The sequence below is a fragment of the Rhamphochromis longiceps genome, linkage group LG17, assembly GCF_057381845.1.
Source record: "Rhamphochromis longiceps isolate RC_006_pf linkage group LG17, R_longiceps_female_GT1.1, whole genome shotgun sequence".
NCBI lineage: Eukaryota > Metazoa > Chordata > Actinopteri > Cichliformes > Cichlidae > Rhamphochromis > Rhamphochromis longiceps.
The window spans coordinates 22,583,301-22,604,420 of NC_140573.1; the positions used below are offsets into that span (position 1 = coordinate 22,583,301).

The 21,120-nt window shown below is 40.6% G+C and overlaps 1 protein-coding gene across 9 annotated transcripts in view; it reads right to left on the bottom strand.

The window, feature by feature from the left end:
* Nucleotides 1–528: 528 nt before the first annotated feature.
* Nucleotides 529–21,120, bottom strand: part of abcc9 (ATP-binding cassette, sub-family C (CFTR/MRP), member 9) — an 88,385-nt gene continuing 67,793 nt past the window's right edge. For 7 of the 9 annotated variants that reach the window (XM_085387041.1, XM_085387035.1, XM_085387038.1 and 4 more), the window contains 7 exons: nt 20,304–20,434; nt 18,576–18,654; nt 12,014–12,122; nt 6,153–6,256; nt 5,929–6,062; nt 5,444–5,506; nt 529–4,192 (listed from right to left, as the gene is read on the bottom strand). In XM_085387041.1, coding sequence (XP_085243167.1) covers nt 4,055–4,192; nt 5,444–5,506; nt 5,929–6,062; nt 6,153–6,256; nt 12,014–12,122; nt 18,576–18,654; nt 20,304–20,434 — 758 coding nt within the window. In that variant the 3' untranslated portion in view covers nt 529–4,054. Of the gene's footprint in view, nt 4,193–4,648; nt 4,940–5,443; nt 5,507–5,928; nt 6,063–6,152; nt 6,257–12,013; nt 12,123–18,575; nt 18,655–20,303; nt 20,435–21,120 lie in introns of all 9 variants that reach the window. The other 2 variants (XR_014908210.1, XR_014908211.1) reach the window with 1 other exon arrangement.

A 21,120-nucleotide genomic window follows, 5' to 3' on the forward strand; every position in this document is an offset into this window, starting at 1 on the left:
TCACCCAAAAGCTGAGACCTTGGCTCACGAGTATGATTTATTATCACTTAATTTGAGACCCGTAAGTGTTGGTCAGTCATTTTTATGTTTGAGAGCACAGGAGTGGCAGCGCAAATGGATTCACTGTGATGGCAATGAGCTGGTTTCCTTTGGGTAACATTTATATTTAAGACATTTTATTTTTATTTTTATTCAAAAAGCCTGCCTATTAATTAAATAGCCATTCATTGATATGCATGTTGCGTGTGTTTTTAACTACAGAAAGGGACGACTTCTGCTGTTTATATATGAAAACTTGCATTGTAGTGACAGTGATAAGGAATCTTGACTATCTCTATTATTTGAAACCAACAGAAGCAAGAACCATCACTAAATTGCTTATTAAATCTCAAAATGATTAAAAACACAACAGTTCCCAAGCACATTATGAAGCGGTTCCATTTCCTGTCCCACTGCACAGTGAACACTGTCAGGCACGTTTCTGTGGCATTTTTCTATTATTGTACATTATCTTGTGATGATGAGAAGTTTTCTTTTATCTGGGAGATAACAGTCATAATTATGAGATACTGTCTCCCAAATATTTTTCTTTCAATGCAAAAGAAAGGACTCTGGCATCTCTGCTGTGTGTTTGATTCTTTGTCCACAAAACCCTCCAAGAGCATCAGAAGTCGGGCAGACAAACTTGGCTCACAGGTACATCTCCGGCCCCCAAAGGTTCTTATCTATGTCAGATATTGTGATGCCATTACATTGCCTAGCAACCACCTAGCAATGGACTAAAATAACATTTACACATGTACAACAGCTCACAACATCATCCTACAGTTTAAATTTCAGGAGACCTGATCCACACAAGTTGAATTATACATGCCGAGCGAGAAACCATCAATAAGCTTTTTTAGGATTTCAGTTAGCCAACATTACAACTTTTTTGTATAGATGAAAGAAATGATATATCAAATGTTCATTTTTCATTTTTAAAGGTGGCTTATGGTTATGAAGATGCATGTAAAATGCCTTCATAACTCTCCATGCAGAGACAAAGTGTCTGCCTCTAACAGGATTTCCAGCAGAAAATGAACTCTCCTAGTTTAATGGACACTTTAAACAAAGCTCCATGAAAACATTAAATCTAAATCTACTACACAATGCATTGGACAGAAAACAAAAAGTGTTAGCTAGGACTTCCAAGGAGAATCCAATCCGTCTGATAAAAACAGTGAGTGTGTTAAAGTTTCATTATTTAAAAATAAAAATATATAAAAACATGTTGATATCAGCCCATCAAAGAGATGGAGCAGTTCCCATATGCAAAAGCTCTTTTTTTTTTTACTATATGGACTCCTCTTTATGTTCACCTTGTGAATGCTAAATTTCACTCTCTAAAATTCACTCTCTCCTATGGGCTCTAATTTGGTTTCATCCGATTTATTACCAATGTTGCATTATTAATGTGCAAAATAGAGATTGATGTAGCTCTAAATTTCAGCCCCTAGAACTGATTATTAAGTTACTGCAAGTTACTGCTCTTCCTCAGTAAAAAAAAGAAAAGACATCACTGCCCTCTCAAACATCCATGAAGCATCTCTGGAGTTAACGGGAGGCATGCTGGGTATCTATTGTCCCCGAGGATAAAAAGTTCAGCAAAGCATGACCGCAGACAGACAGCAGGTTCACTGGCTGCAGGCCGAGCCGTGACACCTTACAGTGTTTGTACTAATGGAGGCATAGACGTACAACTGATAGAACAGGGAGGAAGGAGAAGTAGGCCAGAAATAGAGTATCCAGCCTTCACTTGGGAAACTGCTGTTGGTATTTTGTGACGTCTCATTTTTGGCATCTCGTGAAAAATGTCAACACATGTTCAGTCAAAGAACGGCCACAACAATCAGCTGTGTTATTTATCATTATAAATGCATTCTTAAACTGGTTAATAAAACCATATGATTCCATCAGCTTTGTCATTTCTATCAGTGTTACCTCTATGGCAGAACTTAAGGTCAAAAAGTAGAGTAGAATACAAAAGGGTTGATTTAAAATCCTTCCACTGCGTTATTCAGAAAAATAATGGCCAAAGAGCCAACAGTCATTTTTAAAAAGGATTTTAAATACATTTAAAAATTCTTCCATCATTATTATTGCATAATACAGGTGCCAGTCAGTATAAACAGAGGTGGTGCATGATCTAAAAAGTAACAAATATTTTACACAAGATAATTAAAGACTGTAAAAATTCTATTAATATGAAACAACACTTCTGTTCACTCTCCAACTATTAAATCTTTACATTTTACACTTTTCACAGCCTCAACACCTGAAATAAAATCTCAAAGCCATAATTTATATTTAATAAACTGTATGTATTTCCTACTGTCTACAAATCCCATGAAAAGACCAACAAACACAAGCCTCTGTCTTAATACTCTAACCTAAAAACCTTTCAAATCCATTTAAAACGGTGTAAAAAAATGTGTTAAAAAGAGGTAACAGTGCATTTGTTAAGGCAGGTAATCCATATTCGGTGCTCTCAGAGAGATTTTATATAAATATGGTAGTTATAACAATAATGATGTCATGGCTTTAGCATTATCTTGACATTTTATGGAGCCAAAAGCTATCAGCTAGTGCTTATTAGCTTGGTTAGAAAAGTGCATCCACAAGTTTAATCAAACATAGAAAAATCTGCTCATCAGATCCAAAAGGTGCCAAAGCCATAAACATGGGTGAGATGTCTAGTTCTAGTTCTAGTATTGCCTAACTTTAAACATATATGCAATTTAAATGGGTCGTATAGTCCTAGACACCTATCATATGGCCAACTTTGATAGTTTGATTCTTGGCTCATTTAGTCTGCATGTCAAAAGTGAGCGAGATGCTGAACTCCAAGTTGCCCCTGATTCATTTGTTTTGTCAATAGAATTGAAGATTTGCATTGGAAATGTTGACTTGTCTTGGCAAGTTGTGTCTTACTGCCAAAACCAACACGATTCAAAAGGAACAACTTTTACTTTGAAGGTGAACAGTCGTCATTTACCGTCTTCATCACATTCCTCACAGTTTCACTGCTGCACAACCTGCAACCGCAGCAATCTGATACAGACCAAAGCAACCACAGAGGTTTTCAGTGCAGCTCCGTACACCTCTTTCTGGCCGATTTTACCTAGCAACTGCAGGCAACCGATCTGAGATACACGTTTTTCATCAACATGTTCATTTCTTTTGTGAATTTAGACATTTTGACACAGGATCTGTGGAGATTTTTCGAAGCCAGCATCAAGTAGCCACAACTGCAGTTTTTAAGACTTACTTTTTTGTATTTGTGGTTGCATTATTTAGTATACATATTACATATTTTATAGTAGGTTTGGTCATTCGTGGGATTTACTGGCAATAAGAAATGAAATAACTTTGCTTTTTATCAGTTCTTTATTAACTATTAAGTGTTCTCACTATTCTTAGTCTTAGAGCACAGGAAAGATATGCCTGGCTGCCCATTTTGATACTGTGAGCTTCACAAGCATTATATTTATTGCTTATTTTCTTGTTTAGATCTTGAGAAAAATTTGAAAGTCGGAAAAATAACTTTAGATTTTCTATGAGACAAGTGAGAAAATATATTCATTTGTAGTTTGCATTAGCCATTCATCACATATAAGATATATCTTTATTATTTCACTTTCCAGTCCAAATACTAGTAATGTTGTGGTTTGTGTAATTGGGTTTTCTTAAATTCAAACAAAATAAAAACGGGATGAACCAACCGATGGACTCATTGATTAGCAAGCCTACCCAAAGCACCTTCTTTTACTTCCTGACTTCTTTAGTACGACTTCTTAAACCCACTGACTGACAGCTGACCCTGTCTCCATTTGGTGAGTGCACAGGGAAGCTTCTCCTCGTAGAAACAGTATGTTACTGGCTTCCCTGCAGTGGGGTATTCTCTCAGAGGGCTGTTCACCTCAACAAGAAAGTAATTCAGGTAAAAAAAAAATACAAAAACAAAAAAACCCAAGAAACTGAGCAGGTTGTCAGCCGTTGGGTCCCGCGTGTCCTACATGTCAGCTTTGACAAACGAAGCAAACATCCCGTCCTCCTGCTCCAAAAGCGTCTCAGGTTTGTCGTACTCCATGATGTTGCCTCGCTTCATCACAATGACCAGATCAGCTGTTAGGATGGTGTGGACACGGTGCTGGAGACACACAGGGACGACACAAAACACAAACATAATAAGTCTAAGTGAAATGTTTTGTTTTAAAAAAATTATAATATGTTTTAAGCTAGTTTTGTTGGATCAAATGAAGGATTTGGTAAGAATTTTATAGACTGGTCAGCTGCTTTAAAAATTAAAATATGCAGACTCTTCACAGTTTTGGAGATGATGTTATTCTTTTTGGAAGAAATGTCCAAAGACCCATTTTATTGATACAGTCCAATTTTCCAGGAACCTGCTGAATGAGATGAATGTAAAGCATCTGAACCAGTCAGCTACTAAAAATACAAATTCAGGTTTAATTCTAACTGAATCCCTTCTCAATTTTTAGTTTGGAGGACAAACAATGTCACAACACTGAAGACTGTCGTCAAATTTGCACTGCATCCACAAGGAATGTCTTTAAAAGAGCATGCAGTATTTTCTTGTACCAACCAGGCTGTCAGTGGCAGTAAAGCTTCAGCAGACCCAGAGTCAGACGTCAGCTGTGGCTCAGCCAGGAAAAGAAACAGAAACAGGCAGGAAAATGGAAGAAAACAGGAGAGACCGAGAGTCAGCTGAGCCAAAGTGGTCTGTGTTGATCCGGGTCTACTTGTGAGTCCTCACTAGCACACTGAAGAGGCTCTCCTCCTGTGCTAGCAGGTTGGGACCAGAGTCACTTTCCACCAAGATCCCTGAGGAGAAGACCAACACCTGCTCGGCATCCAAGATAGAGGACACACGATGCTGGTGGCAGGACAAAGGGAGATGAAGGAGGACAACAGAAAATGTAGTAGATGTAGTAAAAAAGAAAAAGTGAGAAAACAAAAAAGAAAAGGAAGGAGGTGGGGGGGGGGGGGGGATTTGGGAAAAAGTAGAAGGAGACAGCAGATGGAAAAAGAAAGGAAAGAAAAACAGAGCAGGATAAGACAGCAACACAAAGAGACAAAAGTCAGAAAAAAGGGAAGCATATAAATAAAAGAACCGGACAAGAGGACTGAATTTAAGTCACTAAATCCATAAGGAACTATGTGTTACAAACTGTTTATGTGTGGGAAAGGCCATTAATAAAAGGCACAGATAAAAGAAACATCTGTGGGGTAAATAATTTAATGATAGATGAACATAGAGCTCAGTGCAAAGAGAGCCACATATCTGCATCTATCTGTACAAACCTCAGCTGACCTCAGCAGTTTTTTTTTTTTTTGCCTCATTAGTAACAACAACAGGATAAAAGACTGAAGGACTTACTGCGATTGTTACGACTGTTCTGTCTGCAAACGCCGTCATCACGACTTTCTGTAAGATGTTCTCCTGCAAGACAGAAAGACGAAACAGAGAATAGAAACCATATCGTCAGGTGAGGAAGTGGTGAGCTGCTGTAAACGTGATCCAAAGTAGAGCGAGGCTAAAATGGGGCTGTCGCGATGCAAACTGCTTTGCAACCCACCTCCAGTCCAGTTATATGTATTTCAAGCTGTTTATGATGTCATGTCTCTCTTTACTGATGCCTTAGAAATAACCTGTTTTAACTAAAATTCATTCATTCATTCATTTTCTTTGCTTGCTTTGTTCATTTTTTGCTTCCTTCTCTAGTATTTTTGGGACAACTGGGGTTACATAAGTAAAATGAAACTGGCTGATGATAACATTTAATTACTATCCCACAAATATATCTCTATTAAGGAAAAAGCTTCTGTACATGATTGCACGAGATGCCATGAATAAGCACACACCGTAGCCATGTCTATAGATGCTGTGGCTTCATCCATGATGAAGATGCTGCTCTTTCTGACGAAAGCTCTAGCCAAACAGAAGAGCTGCCGCTGCCCAACGCTGAAGTTCTCTCCTCCTTCTGTCACGACAGCGTCTAAACACAAACACATCGATCAAGTACTCTACTTCAAAACTGACTTTTGGTCCAATAAGCTGCATTCTTTCTCGAGTTAAGTTTGCGCACCTAGTCCTCCAGGCAAAGCTTTCACCATGTTCTTAAGCTGAGCGATCTCTAGGGCCTCCCACAGTCGATCGTCAGTGCACATCTTCTCCGGATCAAGATTAAACCTGCAACAAGTAAACATCATTAACACAAAAAAAGCATATTTCTACCTCTCATGGACTGACCATAGATTTAATACACCACCTGCAGAGGCTGATAAAGACAGTGATGGACCCAAGACCAACAAAGACATCACAAATCACGAATGTGAACTGTTTCAGCAACTTTTACTGTCTTTTTAGTCTTGGGCAGCCAGGAAGGAAAGTGAGTCCTTTAAATGAATAAAAATGCCAAAAACACATCGAATGACTGATCAGCACAACACTTGCACGTTATGCACTTTTGCTGCCATTTCTATAGAGAGTCTAATGTCATGAAAAGAAGAAAAAGAAGAAGAAACATTCGGGAGCATGAATGGCTTGCTTGCTGGGCTAAGCTTTGCCTAATCCCTGTTTTGTTTAAATGAATTATATTTAATCTTATTTCATAGTGAGGACAACTGGCAGAAACTGATCCAAAGAATTCAGCCTCGGTCCAGTCAGTCTTTTGCCCAAATTACATCCAACATCATCCTCTTCTTTGGATGTTTCTGCCTTCTGTTCTGTTCTCTGTCAGGATGATCCCACACTGCTTGGGGATCTGGGAAGGCCGATCCATGACTGATAGTGTTCCACTGTGTTTTTCTATCCAGGTATTATTTTACTGCATTAAGAGTGTGTTTGGGATCGCTGTCACACTGAAAAAATAAAGCTTTTGCCAATCAGATGCTCCCAACACCACTGACCTGTAGTCGTGTTTCTTACAGATAATCCTTTCAGAAACTGCTCATCTGCTGCTTGACCTTCTAGTTCTTCTTCTGTCCCCAAATGTTTGAAAGACACATAGCACACCATGCCAAGATGAGAAAAATATCTATAAAAATATTTTATAGATTCAACTAAAGAAATGGCGCACGCGATGTGTTTTAGTGACAGGCTGTTAGTAACAAAGTGCCTAAACATAAATGTAAATTGGTTCTTTGCTAAGTTGTCTGGTATGTGTAGACACAACACTGGTTCATCCCTTCAGTTAGGTGTCTTTTATGTTTCAATGACTAATTGTTCAGTCCAAAAAACCCCAAAATGTTTCTCTGAAAATGATCAGGTACAAGGACTGGATTCAAAATGAGTAAAAAAGCAATGGCTAAAGAAAAGCTTTGGAAGACCTTCAGAAACACAATTTGTTATGTACATTCAGCTTCACCTTCCGCATTTTAACATCTTGCATGAATATACGGATGCACAAGCTGCCATAATGTTCCATATAACTCTCAAATGATCTTTTAGTCTTGCAGTAGACAGATCACATGTGTGTGCATTTTAAAATGTGATGAACAAAATGTGCATTTGGTGGACGCTACAGCTGATGGATCATTTCTTGGCTGCACTCTGAGCACAAAATATTCCAATTATCTAAACAGGACGAAGCAAAAATATTACTGACCTTTTCTAGATAGATGGAAAATGGAAATTTAACTTAAGACCCACTTAGTTAAATATGCCAAACAAGCAAAAGACGTCCTTGGATGACATCAGTGTTGTCAAAAGACCACAAAAGAAGTCATCCTTTTATGTCTAAATCTGGCTGAAAAGTGAAAAGTAAAAAAGGATTTTTTTCAGGCTGCTCATTACTTGGAGTAAATCTAATGTCAGCCATTCAGCAATAGCATAATGAGCAGTTTTCTGTTGATTATAACACCAAAAAATGATAAACTGGTACAGCAATCAAGCTGAAAACTGAGTTAAATTTGGCTCTAAAGTGAAGGTTAGTACTCGTCTACTCTTCATACTGCTTGTTTAAAAAAATTCAAAAACATCTTCATATTTTTATACATTCGATTGACAGCCACATAAATCATAAGTCAAGTTGACACTGTTGACACAAGTTGAATTGTCAGGCGCATGTCTTCAACAGGTTTTTGCAGAGTGGGCTGCAAGTTTGGAAGTTCGGGCCAAACAGGAAAAAGAAAGCAAACAAAGCGGTTTTAAATGATCATTGTTAAGATAAATAGAAGTAAAAGGCACTGAGTTCTAATGTTAAATAAGGAGAGACGAGGAGAGAAGGAGAAAATGGTAAAAAAGAAATAATTAAAAAGAAAGCTGTTCTGTTTATCCTTGTTTTGTGAGATGTTTATAAATAATGACATCGGCACATGTACAAGCAATCCCTGTGGGCCAAAAGCTCAATTTCAGGCATCTGTTTTTACTCTTGTCTCTGTATGCTGTTTTAGAGAGCTGACATCCCTAACATGGTCATCTTGGACATGGAAGCCACGCCCACCTCCTGGTTAAACCTTCTGCTTAAGAGGGGCAGCCAATAAAAAAAGTTACTGGGGTAAACTGAGGAACATAGGAACTAAAATCACTCATTTCAGACCGAAAATGAACTGAGAGGCTGTGAACAGCCAATAGAAGATTATTATTTGAAAATGTGAATCTAATAGAGTCCTACAACAAAAATAAGGAGCGTGTAGATAAACAGAATAGGTCCTGTTTGCATTTAAGAAGGTTAAAGGGTTAATATAACAATTAATTCCATGTTTGTTTTAAAACTGTGGCATTTCAAATAATTATAAATAATGCATTCATTACTACTTCTGTGTGTGTGTGTGTGTGTGTGTGTGTGTGTGTGTGTGTGTGTGTGTGTGTGTGTGTGTGTGTGTGTGTGAGAGCCGAACTGTGTGAGAGCATCTATGATAACAGTGTGAAGCAGTCACTGCCGACCATTCACCTCAGGCTTACGTTCACATAAACAAGAGCTGCTGAAAATGCCAAAACACAGACACACACTCACCGTCTCCCACTTTCACATACAATTATCTGGAGCAGCATATCTGTCCAAACAAACAGCACATGCACTTTGTCTTTTATAACAAACAGAGTAACTTTATCATCTGGTAACACAAACACACAGAGGCTGCGAGTGTGTACGCACAAAACGGCGCTGAGTCCTTCATCTCTCCAGCGACCTCCTCGGTACGTGACGTCTGTGACAAAAGTCAGATTAGGTCCCGGCCAGAGTTCCCACTGCGTTCTCAACCGCTAACCCCACAGCTGGGACTTTGTGTCGTCATGTGACAAACATCTTTCGGGACAGAACTCAGACTACGATTTGGCAAAGAGGGTTTTTTTTCTCTCTTTCTGGTTAAGAGCTCACAATGAGGCGAGTCCGGGTTTTCCAAATCTGAGCGTGGTTAATCAAGCAGCGTAACACTCAGCTATGGAGGCTTAAAAGAGCCAGTGCTCTGATGGCATGTTTAGATTCTGGTCCACTAACGTTTGTGGCAAACATCAGTGTTTCTGCATCAGACGAGAACAGGACACCTCCTAAACCGTCTGCGTAGATTTTTTTTTAGTTTTTCAACTGTAATTTCAAGCCAGACAAACTCCTTCCACTGTTTCTGGTATCAATTTTCATCATCACAGTTTCTAAGAGTTGGACAAACATACCAGACGCGATATGCACTTGCTCTTGTGCATCTGCCGTGCATGCTGGATCAAATCTAGTGTGTCAAAACAGCCTGACTTAATTTCATCCTGGGCAAGTGGAGGCATGTGCACAGAGGTATATCTGGTGAGTGGAGCAGGTGCTGAGCCAAGGTTGTGTGGAAAAAACACAAATTCATGACAGCACAATGGAGTGCACCACGGTTCGGTTGTTTCCAGTAAAGGTTCTCCCTCAAACTCTGGATGTTCCAGTTGACTTTACTGTGATGTCAAGCGTTCTGGTTTTTTAAACTGCAGGGCGATAGCCAGCAGTCACACGGTCCGATCTGCGGTAAACAGCAGAGCACACGGCTCACCTGGTCATAACTGGACTCCTAGGAACAAATTTGCAGGAAGCCATTTGGACGTAGACAAGAAATTTAAAGATTTGAATCTGGTATTTTTCTTTTATGGGCTGATTGAGGAAACTTTTTGATCATATCTTACGTTTCCCAAAATTATTCATCTAAATGCCCCCACATTAACAGGTTTATAGGAACAAGCAAGTATTAACCACAAACCCACAAAAAAAACACAAAAGACTACAGCGAGTACAAACAATGGACCATCATGGTCCCCGTGTAGTCTAGGTGTGGACCTGCCTCTCTGCTAGTGTATGAAATGAAGTGGTGGGTGTGGCTTCTAGAAGTCCTGGCCTGGCACACCTGCTACTCATCACCAATCAACGTCATATTTAAGCTGGGTCTCGAGCCTTGGGTGATGCCTGACTGTTCTCCCCCAGTACAGTTAGAATTGCTGAGGCTGTTTGAAATACCAAGCTGATCGTGACTACTTTGCTCATACTCACTGTTTGATCTTCTCTCTGAGCTAGAAGCCAGACACCTGAAAGGCAAGTCAGACCCCCACCAAGCCCACCCAATTAAGTGTATTCATGTTTTGTTCTTTGAAAACTGAAGAGGAGAGGTGTTTCGAGAGACAAACAGTTCGAATCCCTGCCCTAAAAAAACAGGATTACTTACCTGAAGTTCCTTATATTCCAGATGGAATTAATCACAGCTGGATTTAGCTGAAGACTGTTTAGTTTTTAACCCTTTGACTGTGTCATGTGCTTGAGTCCTGAGTGTGAACCTTAACATCCAAGACTAAAAAGCGAAGCCAACATGAAAATGTCTAAAAAAAAAAAAATGGGGCAGGGATAGCTCAGTAGGTAGAGTGGTTGCCCCATGATCGGAAGGTCGGGGGTTCGATTCCCCTTAACAGCTACCCTGAGGTACCCCTGAGCAAGGTACCGTCCCTACACACTGCTCCCCGGGCGCCCAATGGCTGCCCACTGCTTCACTGAGTGAATGGGTTAAATGCAGAGAGCAATTTCCCCACGGGGCTCAATAAAGTACAATAATGTACACACTTTCTTCTTCTTCTTCTTAAATCTGGATTATTTTTTATGGCCACAAGGGGGCGACTTTTGTGGCTGCCAAGAGGTTTGCACAGCTCTAAATCGGCTGACAGATTCCCAGATATTTATCCCCAGATGCCACATTGGAGGTGGTCCTGAAGGTCATACACTCACTATTAATCATGTGGTTCATCACATGTGTGCTATTGATGTCAAGGAGCAGGTGGGGTTGGATTACCTGGGAAGAGATCTCAAGACTAGTGTTGCTGCTGCTGTTCAACAACAGATGTTCGCAGTGGACATAGATGGCCTCCTTTACTTGTCTCTGACACCATCTGTCTAGTCTGTCCAATATGTGAGTGCTGGCAGCCTCAAAAGAGTGACAATTTATCTTTTACATGCAGGTGCACAGCTTAGTCTCGTCCCAGTGGGGTTGGCTCTCCTAAATTGTGCCGTGCATTTGTGGAGTGTTGGTTTGGTTTCTGCATTTGGTTTGTCGAGTTTCTGTTTGGGTGATTAGTCCTTGTGATAAACCATTTCTGATGTGCATCGCAACATTTTTTGTGTATATAAGAAACTTTTTAGAGAACCAAACAACAGTCAAAGTTTCTGTTCACCTTTAGCAGATAACTACTGGTTCAAATCTTGGAGATTTGAATTAAAGCTCTGTAAACAAATCTTATTCAGATTTTGTTGATGTTAACCTTTGCTGTTACCTCTCTTTACCTTTTAGGTAACCGATTTGGAAGTACGGACCACAGAGAGCACAAATTATAGTTCTGATTGGTAACACAAGAATAAAATTATAAACAGCAATCTCTGGGAAGGAAAACATGGCGAGGAACCAGATCCTAAGGCTTTACATAATAAGTCTTCAAAAAGACTTTTTAAAAAAGAATATAGTCAAGTTCTCTGTAGGCATGTTAATCACGAGTGTTTACCTTATTGATCCACTAAATAAGACAGGGTCCTGGAGGATGATCGAAAGTCGAGACCTGAGAGTCTGTAGAGGAAGCTTACAGATGTCAATCCCATCTATGATGATCTTTCCTGCAAATAAGCAAAACACTGTGTTCACATTCCAGGTAGTTTTACAGCCACCAACACTCCTCTCATAACAGAAAAATAACAGTTAAATTATCCAGTACAGCTTTCTTCTGAACTTTCTATATCTACAGCTCATGAAGTTCATTTATAGTGGCACTTGAGGCGTCCTGTTCTCACTGCGACCTTCTCCTGAATACTACCAAAAAACACCCATTCTGCATCAGCTGCAGGAATAGAGTTCAAGCTGCTTTTCCTTCTGTTTAATCTGGAAATCTCACGGCTGCATTATAAGACAAATCACCAAAGCTTGGTGACATCACACCAGCAGGTGTGATGTCACTTTTCCCATGGGCCTCTCACCAGGAGGATGACATCAGCCAGTATAAACTAACTGTTAAGCATCAGTTCACTTAATCAAGTACAATTTATTTTAATCTTTATTTATATTTTTGGCAGCCAGAGTTGGCACCTCGTTTTATGCCACAGTGAAACATAGATGCATTTTGCTAATCAACTAATAGTTAATAACTCATGTTTACCCATCGGCTCAAACATTGTAGTTTCTGTCTTACAAAAATGACATAATTAAAAATCAGTAGACCAGGTGATGTCTCTTACTCAATATTTTATGTTAAAGATGCACTATGGAAAAACGTTGCTGCACAACCGCAGCATGGAAAAATGATTGGGATGTTTACAGTGAATGTGCAATGTTGTTGCTTTGAAATGGCTGTTGAGGTCTGCAGCCATCAGTCAGTTACCATCTTTAAACTGACTTTGCTGCATCAAGGTGGTGATAAAGCAGTAATAAATCAGTCAGTATGCCATCAGTTCCCCATCAGCGTGCAAGCAAATCAAGTCAAGTTAGCAATCTGTGATAAATCATCAAAAATTGCAAACCTGTTGCTGTCGACGTAAACAGAAATTCAACTGAACTACAAACAACCAGAGTTGGGTCAGAACCTCATAGATTGGAAATTTCTTTGCATATGGTGACGTAGTTGTGGTAAGCTGGAGATTTTAATTGGAAAATGACACAGATGCTCAGAAACCTTGTTTTTATAAAGGAACATAACCAGAATGGAAACCAGCTGAGTCCCCGATTGCAGAGAAACGTGTCACGGAGGATTTGCACTCATCAGCACAAACTTGTATAGGTTTGCTTTAATTAAACCACCTTTTCTCCTAAAGCTCTTTCATGTGGACACGATGAACGACCCTGAACAAATGTTTTTGTTCAGCTGAACACAATGTTTTATTTTCAGGGTGATGAAATCAAGAATGTTCTGTACAGCTCACTCAGAAGAGCAATCACCAGGAAGGTGCTCTGCTTTTATTTCACTGCTTTATAAGGAAATGTTGCTGACACAATGGTCTTAAATTTACAGTTAAATGAACTGTCTTCCCAGCTGTGTGTGTGAGTGCATGGAAAAAGTGACTGTGTAATCTCACCCCTGTCTGAATAATCTGTCTAGGAGCAGCCGTCATCAGCCAGAGTGAAAACAGAGTGGTACGATTACGACTTGCTTTCAAAATGCAATAACTAAAACAGACAGCTTTAGGACTTTATTTCTGCCCTCTTGAAGGAACATGTCTAGAGCCTGGAAACGAGTGCAGGAGAATGGGTCGAGCCTTTTTGTTATGTCCTTATGCTAGTTCTTTGATACAAGAGTCTACTTCAGGTTCTCTTAAAACAAGGCATGCGAAGAACAAAAAGGCCTTCAGATTTGCACTTAGCAGGACTCGCACGAGTGTTTAAAAAGAGCTGAATAAATATTTCCTCCAACATATACATAGTACTGCAGTAGTGGCTGATGACTGAACACCTTTTAAAGGAATAATTTACAATAAGAAGTGCTTTAGTTCTAACAAAACACACTGCAATATCTATCGTCATTTTGTCTCTGGGACTCAGTCACCTTAAATACTTTTATTACTGCTCACTCTGACAGATCATTTATAGCATATTGAATTTATAAAAGTAACTCTATTACAGTTTTTCTCGATTGCTTAAACACTATAACCAGGCCTCTAAATTAAAATTTCAAAACCGTAACGCTATTGTTCAAAAAGCTCACCCATTTCCCTGAACTATAAACACTATTCCCTGCTTTGACACATGACTCAAATTTGGTGAACTGTTACTGCAAAACTCTACACACAAATCCCTACATTTTACAGTGCTTACACCATGTAGTCATTTAGAAAGCACTAGCATGCAATAATGTTAACTTAAGTCAGCATAGCTTGAGCTCAATTAGCACACAATTAACCAGGTGGAAACACTAGGAGTCAAAATTTAGCACACACCAATCAGAACCTGCGATGGATAGATAAAAGGGCCAAAGTCAGCTCATTCAGGTTTGAAACAATGGATCCAAAGAGATGCAAAGGAAGAGGACGTGGTGAAGGAGGTGGAGGTGGAGAACGACGGCGACAAGGAAGGGGAAGAGCAAGGGCAAGAAGACAGTCAGTCTCGGATGAAATTCGAGCCACTTTAGTTGACCATGTCCTTGTCCATGGGATGACTATGAGGGAGGCTGGGCAACGAGTACAACCAAATTTGAGTCGCTTCACTGTTGCCTCCATCATCAGAACCTTCAGGGAGGAAAACAGGTAGGTGTACTTGCAGTAAGACTGCTTTGTACAGTAACGTTTAAGTTACTGAACTTATGTGTCTTGAGTTTCAGTATGTTTCCATTATTTGCCTGTAAAATGAATGTGTGACAGTTACAGTAATGAGTGCTTCTATTTTTGTAGGACACAGAGACGACCACCTGGTGGAGGCAGGTTAAGGCTTTTGTCGGAGGAGCAAGAGAGGGAACTTGTAAACATGGTAATTGCAAATAATGTAATCCGCCTGCAAGAGATTCAAAGGAGAGTGATTGAGGATGATCATCTTTTTCGAGGTATAAATGCCATCAGCCTCTCCACAATTGACCGCATCCTCCGAAAGAATCAATTCCGGATGAAACAGGCATACCGAGCCCCTTTCGAACGAAACTCTGACAGAGTGAAGAACCAACGTGTGGAATATGTTCAGGTATGAGTTTTGATACTGTATAAAGTATTGTGTACCATCACAGCATGGCAGTTTATGCTGCCATTTCAGCACTCTTGAACTGTGGTTCAGGGTACCGATTGACTCTACTGTGTTATGTGTTCTGCAGAGAATCTTTGAGATTGAAGGACGGCCTGTTCCCCATGAAATAATCTTTGTGGATGAGGCAGGTTTTAACCTGACCAAAAGAAGGAAAAGGGGGTGGAACATAATTGGCCATCGGGCTATTGTAAATGTCCCTGGTCAGCGTGGGGGGAATGTCACTATGTGCGCAGCCATCAGCCAACGAGGGGTACTCCACCGCCATGCCGTACTAGGACCCTATAACACTATGCTTCTCCTTGCTTTTCTTGATGGTTTAAGACAACATATGTTCCAGCTGGACTACAGGGAACCAGCACAGCCAGAGCAGCCTCACTACGTTGTTGTGTGGGATAACGTCAGCTTCCATCGCGCTGCTCTGGTTCGTGACTGGTTTACCAATAACCCAAGGTTTTCTAATATCTTTCTGCCTGCATACTCTCCCTTTCTAAACCCGATAGAGGAGTTATTTTCGGCATGGCGGTGGAAAGTGTATGACCGAGAACCTTATGTCCGTGTTCACCTCCTTCAGGCCATGGAAGAGGCCTGCCTAGACATATCAGTAGATGCATGCCAGGGGTGGATCAGGCATGCAAGAGGATTTTACCCCCGCTGCCTGGCTGGGGCCAATATAGCCTGTGATGTGGATGAGATTCTCTGGCCTGACCCAGACCAAAGACAAGATGCTGAGGTGGGATAATGTTTCTGGTGTGTGTTGTACTGTATAGTACATGAATGACAATGTGCCACTGTACATACATTGGTTGCGTCTTTTGTGTTTATCATGTGACAAGGGTTTTGAAGGGGAGAACCATAAGCAACCTATTTGTTTTGGAACTATTGTTTTGAATTAATTGTACCAGTGTGCAAAACTCTGTTGTAGTGTGTGTGTTTTTGAGGGCTTGTGTTTGATGTCTGAGGGCAAAGTTTGGTTTTTCAGCAGGAGTGAATAGTTTTGGGTGTAGAGCTTCATTTTGACCTGGAAATAGGATGTTTGGGAAATTGAGTGAGATGTTATGGATTTGTGTTTACTGTTGTGAGGATATGAGGCGTAGTTTCAAGAAATGTGTTTTAGCAATCGAGAAAAACTGTAAGCTTGTTCAAGTCGTATTTGGGTCTATAAATATCATGGACAGCTTGAATCCACATAACAAGCATCTCAGATTCAGGAGGAGCAATCCAGCTTCGGTTCTAGTTGTGGAACAGTGGAACAGCTCTTTACTGTCAGGAAACTTCTGGAGCAGTCATGAAGTTTGACAGTCTAGTCTACATGTGTCTGGTATACTCCTGCAGTACTGTGTACCACAGTGTTGTTACGAGCCATCAGGTCATATAACCAAAATCATGTCTCCTTCCTCTCTCCCACACAAAGTCAAGAATGCTTTTTGGTATCTGGTATTGGTGCTGGTATTCACCAGGGTTTCCCTTGGTCCCCGATCCTACCTGTGATATTCAGGACATTGTTAGTATCAGCTTGGAGCCCATTGTGTTCTCAGAACTGCCTTAATTTCTCGTGGCACAAATTCAACCAGGTGCTGCATTCCTCAGAGCTGCTACAGATTTATCAGCTGCTCATCCATAATGTGAATCTCCTGTTTCTCCACATCCCAGAGGTGGCTACTGGACTGAGATCTGGTCACTGTGAAGGCCATTAGAGTACAACTGATTTCAGCTTTGTGACCTGGGGCATTATCCTACTGAAGCAGCAACAATACTCAGGTGGGCTGTGGTGTTTAAATGCCATTCACTTGGTACTAAAAAACCCCCACACCATTACACCACCAGCAGCCTAAACCATCAATACAGGACAAGACAGAGCCACACTTTCATGCCATTTACACCAATTTTGATCCTATCATCTGAATGTCACAGCAGACAACTTTGTTCCAATCTTGTGTTGTCCAGTTTTTGCACAAATTGTGTAAAGTGTAGCTTCAAAGACTGATTACCAACATGTTAGAATCAATCTCAGACACGGAGCAATACATCTCTTTGCAGCAGGGTTCTCCACTCATCTGCTTACCAGCTGGCTGTATTCTGGATATTTTCCCATATAAGAAGCAAAGCTGGAGAGGCAGCAGTGACATCACTATCTGTGGAAGAAGTTCTGTTTCAGATCTATGAGGTTCTGACTGGAGCCTGAATCTAATAATAATAATAATAATAATGGATACTTTATTGATCCCCATGGGGAAATTACTTGTTTTTCTCTGCATTTGACCCATTCACTCAGTGAAGCAGTGGGCAGCCCACTAAGCAGGCGCCCGGGGAGCAGTGTATAGGGACGGTACCTTGCTCAGGGGTACCTCAGGGTAACCGTTAAGTGGATTCGAACCGCCGACCTTCCGATCATGGGGTGACCACTTTACCTACTGAGCTATCCCTGCCCCCAATCTAAGTAGTGAATGTGACTTTCTGTTTACATAGACAGCAACAGATTTTCCCTCATTTCTAAAAGTCGATTTATTCTGACAAAGAAACTCCATGAAAGTGCCAATTTGAAATCAGTCTGACTCAGTCTGACTCAGTCTGACGAGTGGTTACAGACCTGATCTTCATCTTCAAAGACAACAAGATCTAGATCAATTCTAGCGAGAAATAAAAGATACTCCACACTTCTGCATCCTAAAGAAAGTGTTGCATTATTTATTCTAAGTGGGACCACAGTGTACAAAATAAACATAAAAAACTGAGCAGCTGAGAGCAAAATCTCTTTTATGCAATCACCGAAGCTGCCCCTGCTGGCCATTAGGAAGACTGCAAGATTCAGAGGCAACAGCTTCTTTTCTGAGACTAAATCCATCTTTTATAAACAGTCTCACAACAGCTTTCCATCAACCAAAGAAGAAAAAGAAATAAAGAAAGAAGGGCAGAAGGGGATGTGGAAATCATGAATCCACTCAAAACCTCACGAAAAAGTAATTAAATCTCACATAATAGTTTAATTTTACTCTTGAAAATCTGTAAATCCTCCTGTCAGGAACATCTTTTGAAGGGCAAGTTTTTTTATTTTGTAAGTGACTCAGAGGAAACTGGAAACCAAAAACGGGGACCATAACAGCGTGATTGTTTTTGCCTTTTGGGTCAAGTAGAACCTTGGGTCAAGAGCTACTCACAGAAACAACCCCGAGGGAAATCTTTCCGCAAAGTTTCCAAACAGAACACGATTATCTTAATGAGACATAAACATACCGAACCAGAGAAAAACAGGGAGGCTCCAGGGACAGGAAGAAAAGCTTGAAGATGAAAGAAGTGGAAAAAAACAACGTGCTCTCTCCTTGTGAGGAGAGCTAACAGCATGACAGGAGACTCACCCTCAAAAATATCCACCATGTTGAAAAAAGCCAACGACAGAGAAGACTTCCCGCTGCCTGTGCGGCCACAGATCCCCACCTGAGGAGAGAAAAACCAATAAGCTTCACTACGCTTGATGCTGCTGTGAGACATCAGACACCTGTGTGATAACAGGGTAGCAGCTACATGCTGTGCGTGGATGGAGCTTGGTGACCAAGTGTCATTTTACAGTTTATTAGAGGCATGTGGCTGTGAGTTCAAAGAAAGCTCCAGCAACATCACACTCCACACTTTAAAACAAAGTTCACCTTAGGAAAGGATCAGCGAGGCTACACAGGTCTGAATTACTAAGCACTCCAAAGCACATTTAATTATGTCCTTATAGGTATCCTACTGTACTGGAGGTGCGTTTTTATGTAACACAACCATTTGGATACGTAAGCACGTCTACTCTGAATAAAATACATGCCAAGCATAGACTGTGTATAGAAGATGGATGTAGCAACTGCAAAATATTACCCACGGATTTTTGCACTCTGGTTTTTAAAACCTCTGTGTTTGGGGCTAGTTCGATTTTTATTTCATAGGCACATGTAGCCGTAGTTCAGAGGGAAGAGTGCTAAGCTAGTTAGCCAGTTCCATACATAAACTCTCAGGGTACAATGTACAGCAACGCATGTTTGCCTGTTATTCCTGAGAAACAGTAACAGGAGAATTTTACTTTGCACAGGAAAGTATGTGGTAATTTACTTAGTTTGCAACATGAACTAGATGCAGTTCACTAACCAAGCTTACTAATGTTTTAATAATAATAATAACAATAATAGATTGCATTTATATAGCGCTTTTCTAGGCACCCAAAGCGCTTTACAATTCCACTATTCATTCACTCTCACATTCACACACTGGTGGAGGCAAGCTACAGCTGCCCTGGGGCAGACTGACAGAAGCGAGGCTGCCATATTGCACCACTGGCCCCTCTGGCCAACACCAGTAGGCGGCAGGGTGAAGTGTCTTGCCCAAGGACACAACGACCAGGACAGAGAGAGCAGGGGGATCGAACCGGCAAACCTCCGGTTACAGATGAGCTTTGCAACCCCCTGAGCCACGATTGCCCCATTTTGTCTTTTTCTGACTCTAAAAAAAATCACAACTCAAATAGGTGTAACACGGACTCTCTCCACTTTTGGAGTTTTGGAGGAGGTGCTCAGAGTCTAACAACAGACTTTGAGGAAAATGAAAAGGAGTTGCTTTCCAACCAAGAATCATTCAGGGGTTTTAAACTGCTCCGGTCCTTCCAGTCATTACTGTGAGTAAATATTCTCTACCCCCTGAACTTCCCATTGGGCCTCTTGGGAAAATTTTCTCCTGTCTGTATGACACTGCTTTTTCATTGCAGTGTTAAGTGAGGCCCACGGTTCCTTGCAAACCTCTGTGACTCACTGCTCCTGCAGACATAACTTAAGAAAAGGTATGCTGCATAACATGGACATGTACGCCAGTGTCAGACCTCTGAGTGAAGAAGAACTCTGTAAAGTCCCTGTGGGCTGTCTTATATTAAGGGACAGGCACTTAAAAATTGATGAAAATAAAATTGTATTGATGGTAGACTTAATGGGAGCTTTGCCTCCGCACATCCAGCATTAACTGACTTTATTAACTTTAGGAAATCTAGTTCCACCATCCTACCAGATGAAAACTCCTGAATGATTGAATGATTCCATTCTTCTCACAGAATCAGTATTTACCTTCTGGCCTGGTTTGATGTATGCGTTTACGTGTTTGAGCACCGGTTTGAGCATTGGGTCGTAGCGCACACACAGGCCCTGGATCTTTATCTCACCGTCCTGGGGCCAGTTCTCAGGGACCTGAGAGGCATCTGTAGGGAGAGACACAGAAGGTGGTTTATTCCTCTCTTTTTTTAAAACTTTAATTCTTACTCACTCTCAGACCCTTCAGACCAGAAAACAGCTCTTGAAGTTTAAGAACACCACAACAAAAAGCAGACCTCTTACAGCTGCTACTGTCTATGTTACAGTCCTGGATGGTGTAAACAGGAGCTATAGACCATGTCATAACACCACAGATAGGAGACTTTGCCCATAGATGGGACTGGGTGTGCTCAGGATGGTATGGGTGAAAGCCAGTGGACCTTTTACTGAAATTCTGATTATATGCCACAGGATTTTACTGCTAAGTATCCTGCAGTTTTTGAACGATTCAGACTCTATCCAGTACTCTATCTGATAATGACACTAATTTTTGCCTCAAGTTGTAGCTTTTTGAGGCTTCAGAACTCAGTTGGCATCAGTCTCTGTAAGCATTGGTAAACTATAACAATTCCTTTAAAACTCGATTTGTGTTTGTTTCTTTGGATAAGGTTTCTGTTATTGTTAGTATGTAGTTTTCTTTTCACACAGTTGTTGGCAATTTCCTATTTTATCCATTGTCTATGGTTTATTTTCCAGATTTCAGTTCTTAGCTTCAGTTACTGTTGACTTTAGGATTGTGTGTAGTTCCCCTTTGTGTTTCCATTCTGTTCCTTTTTCTGTCTCATCTATTTTT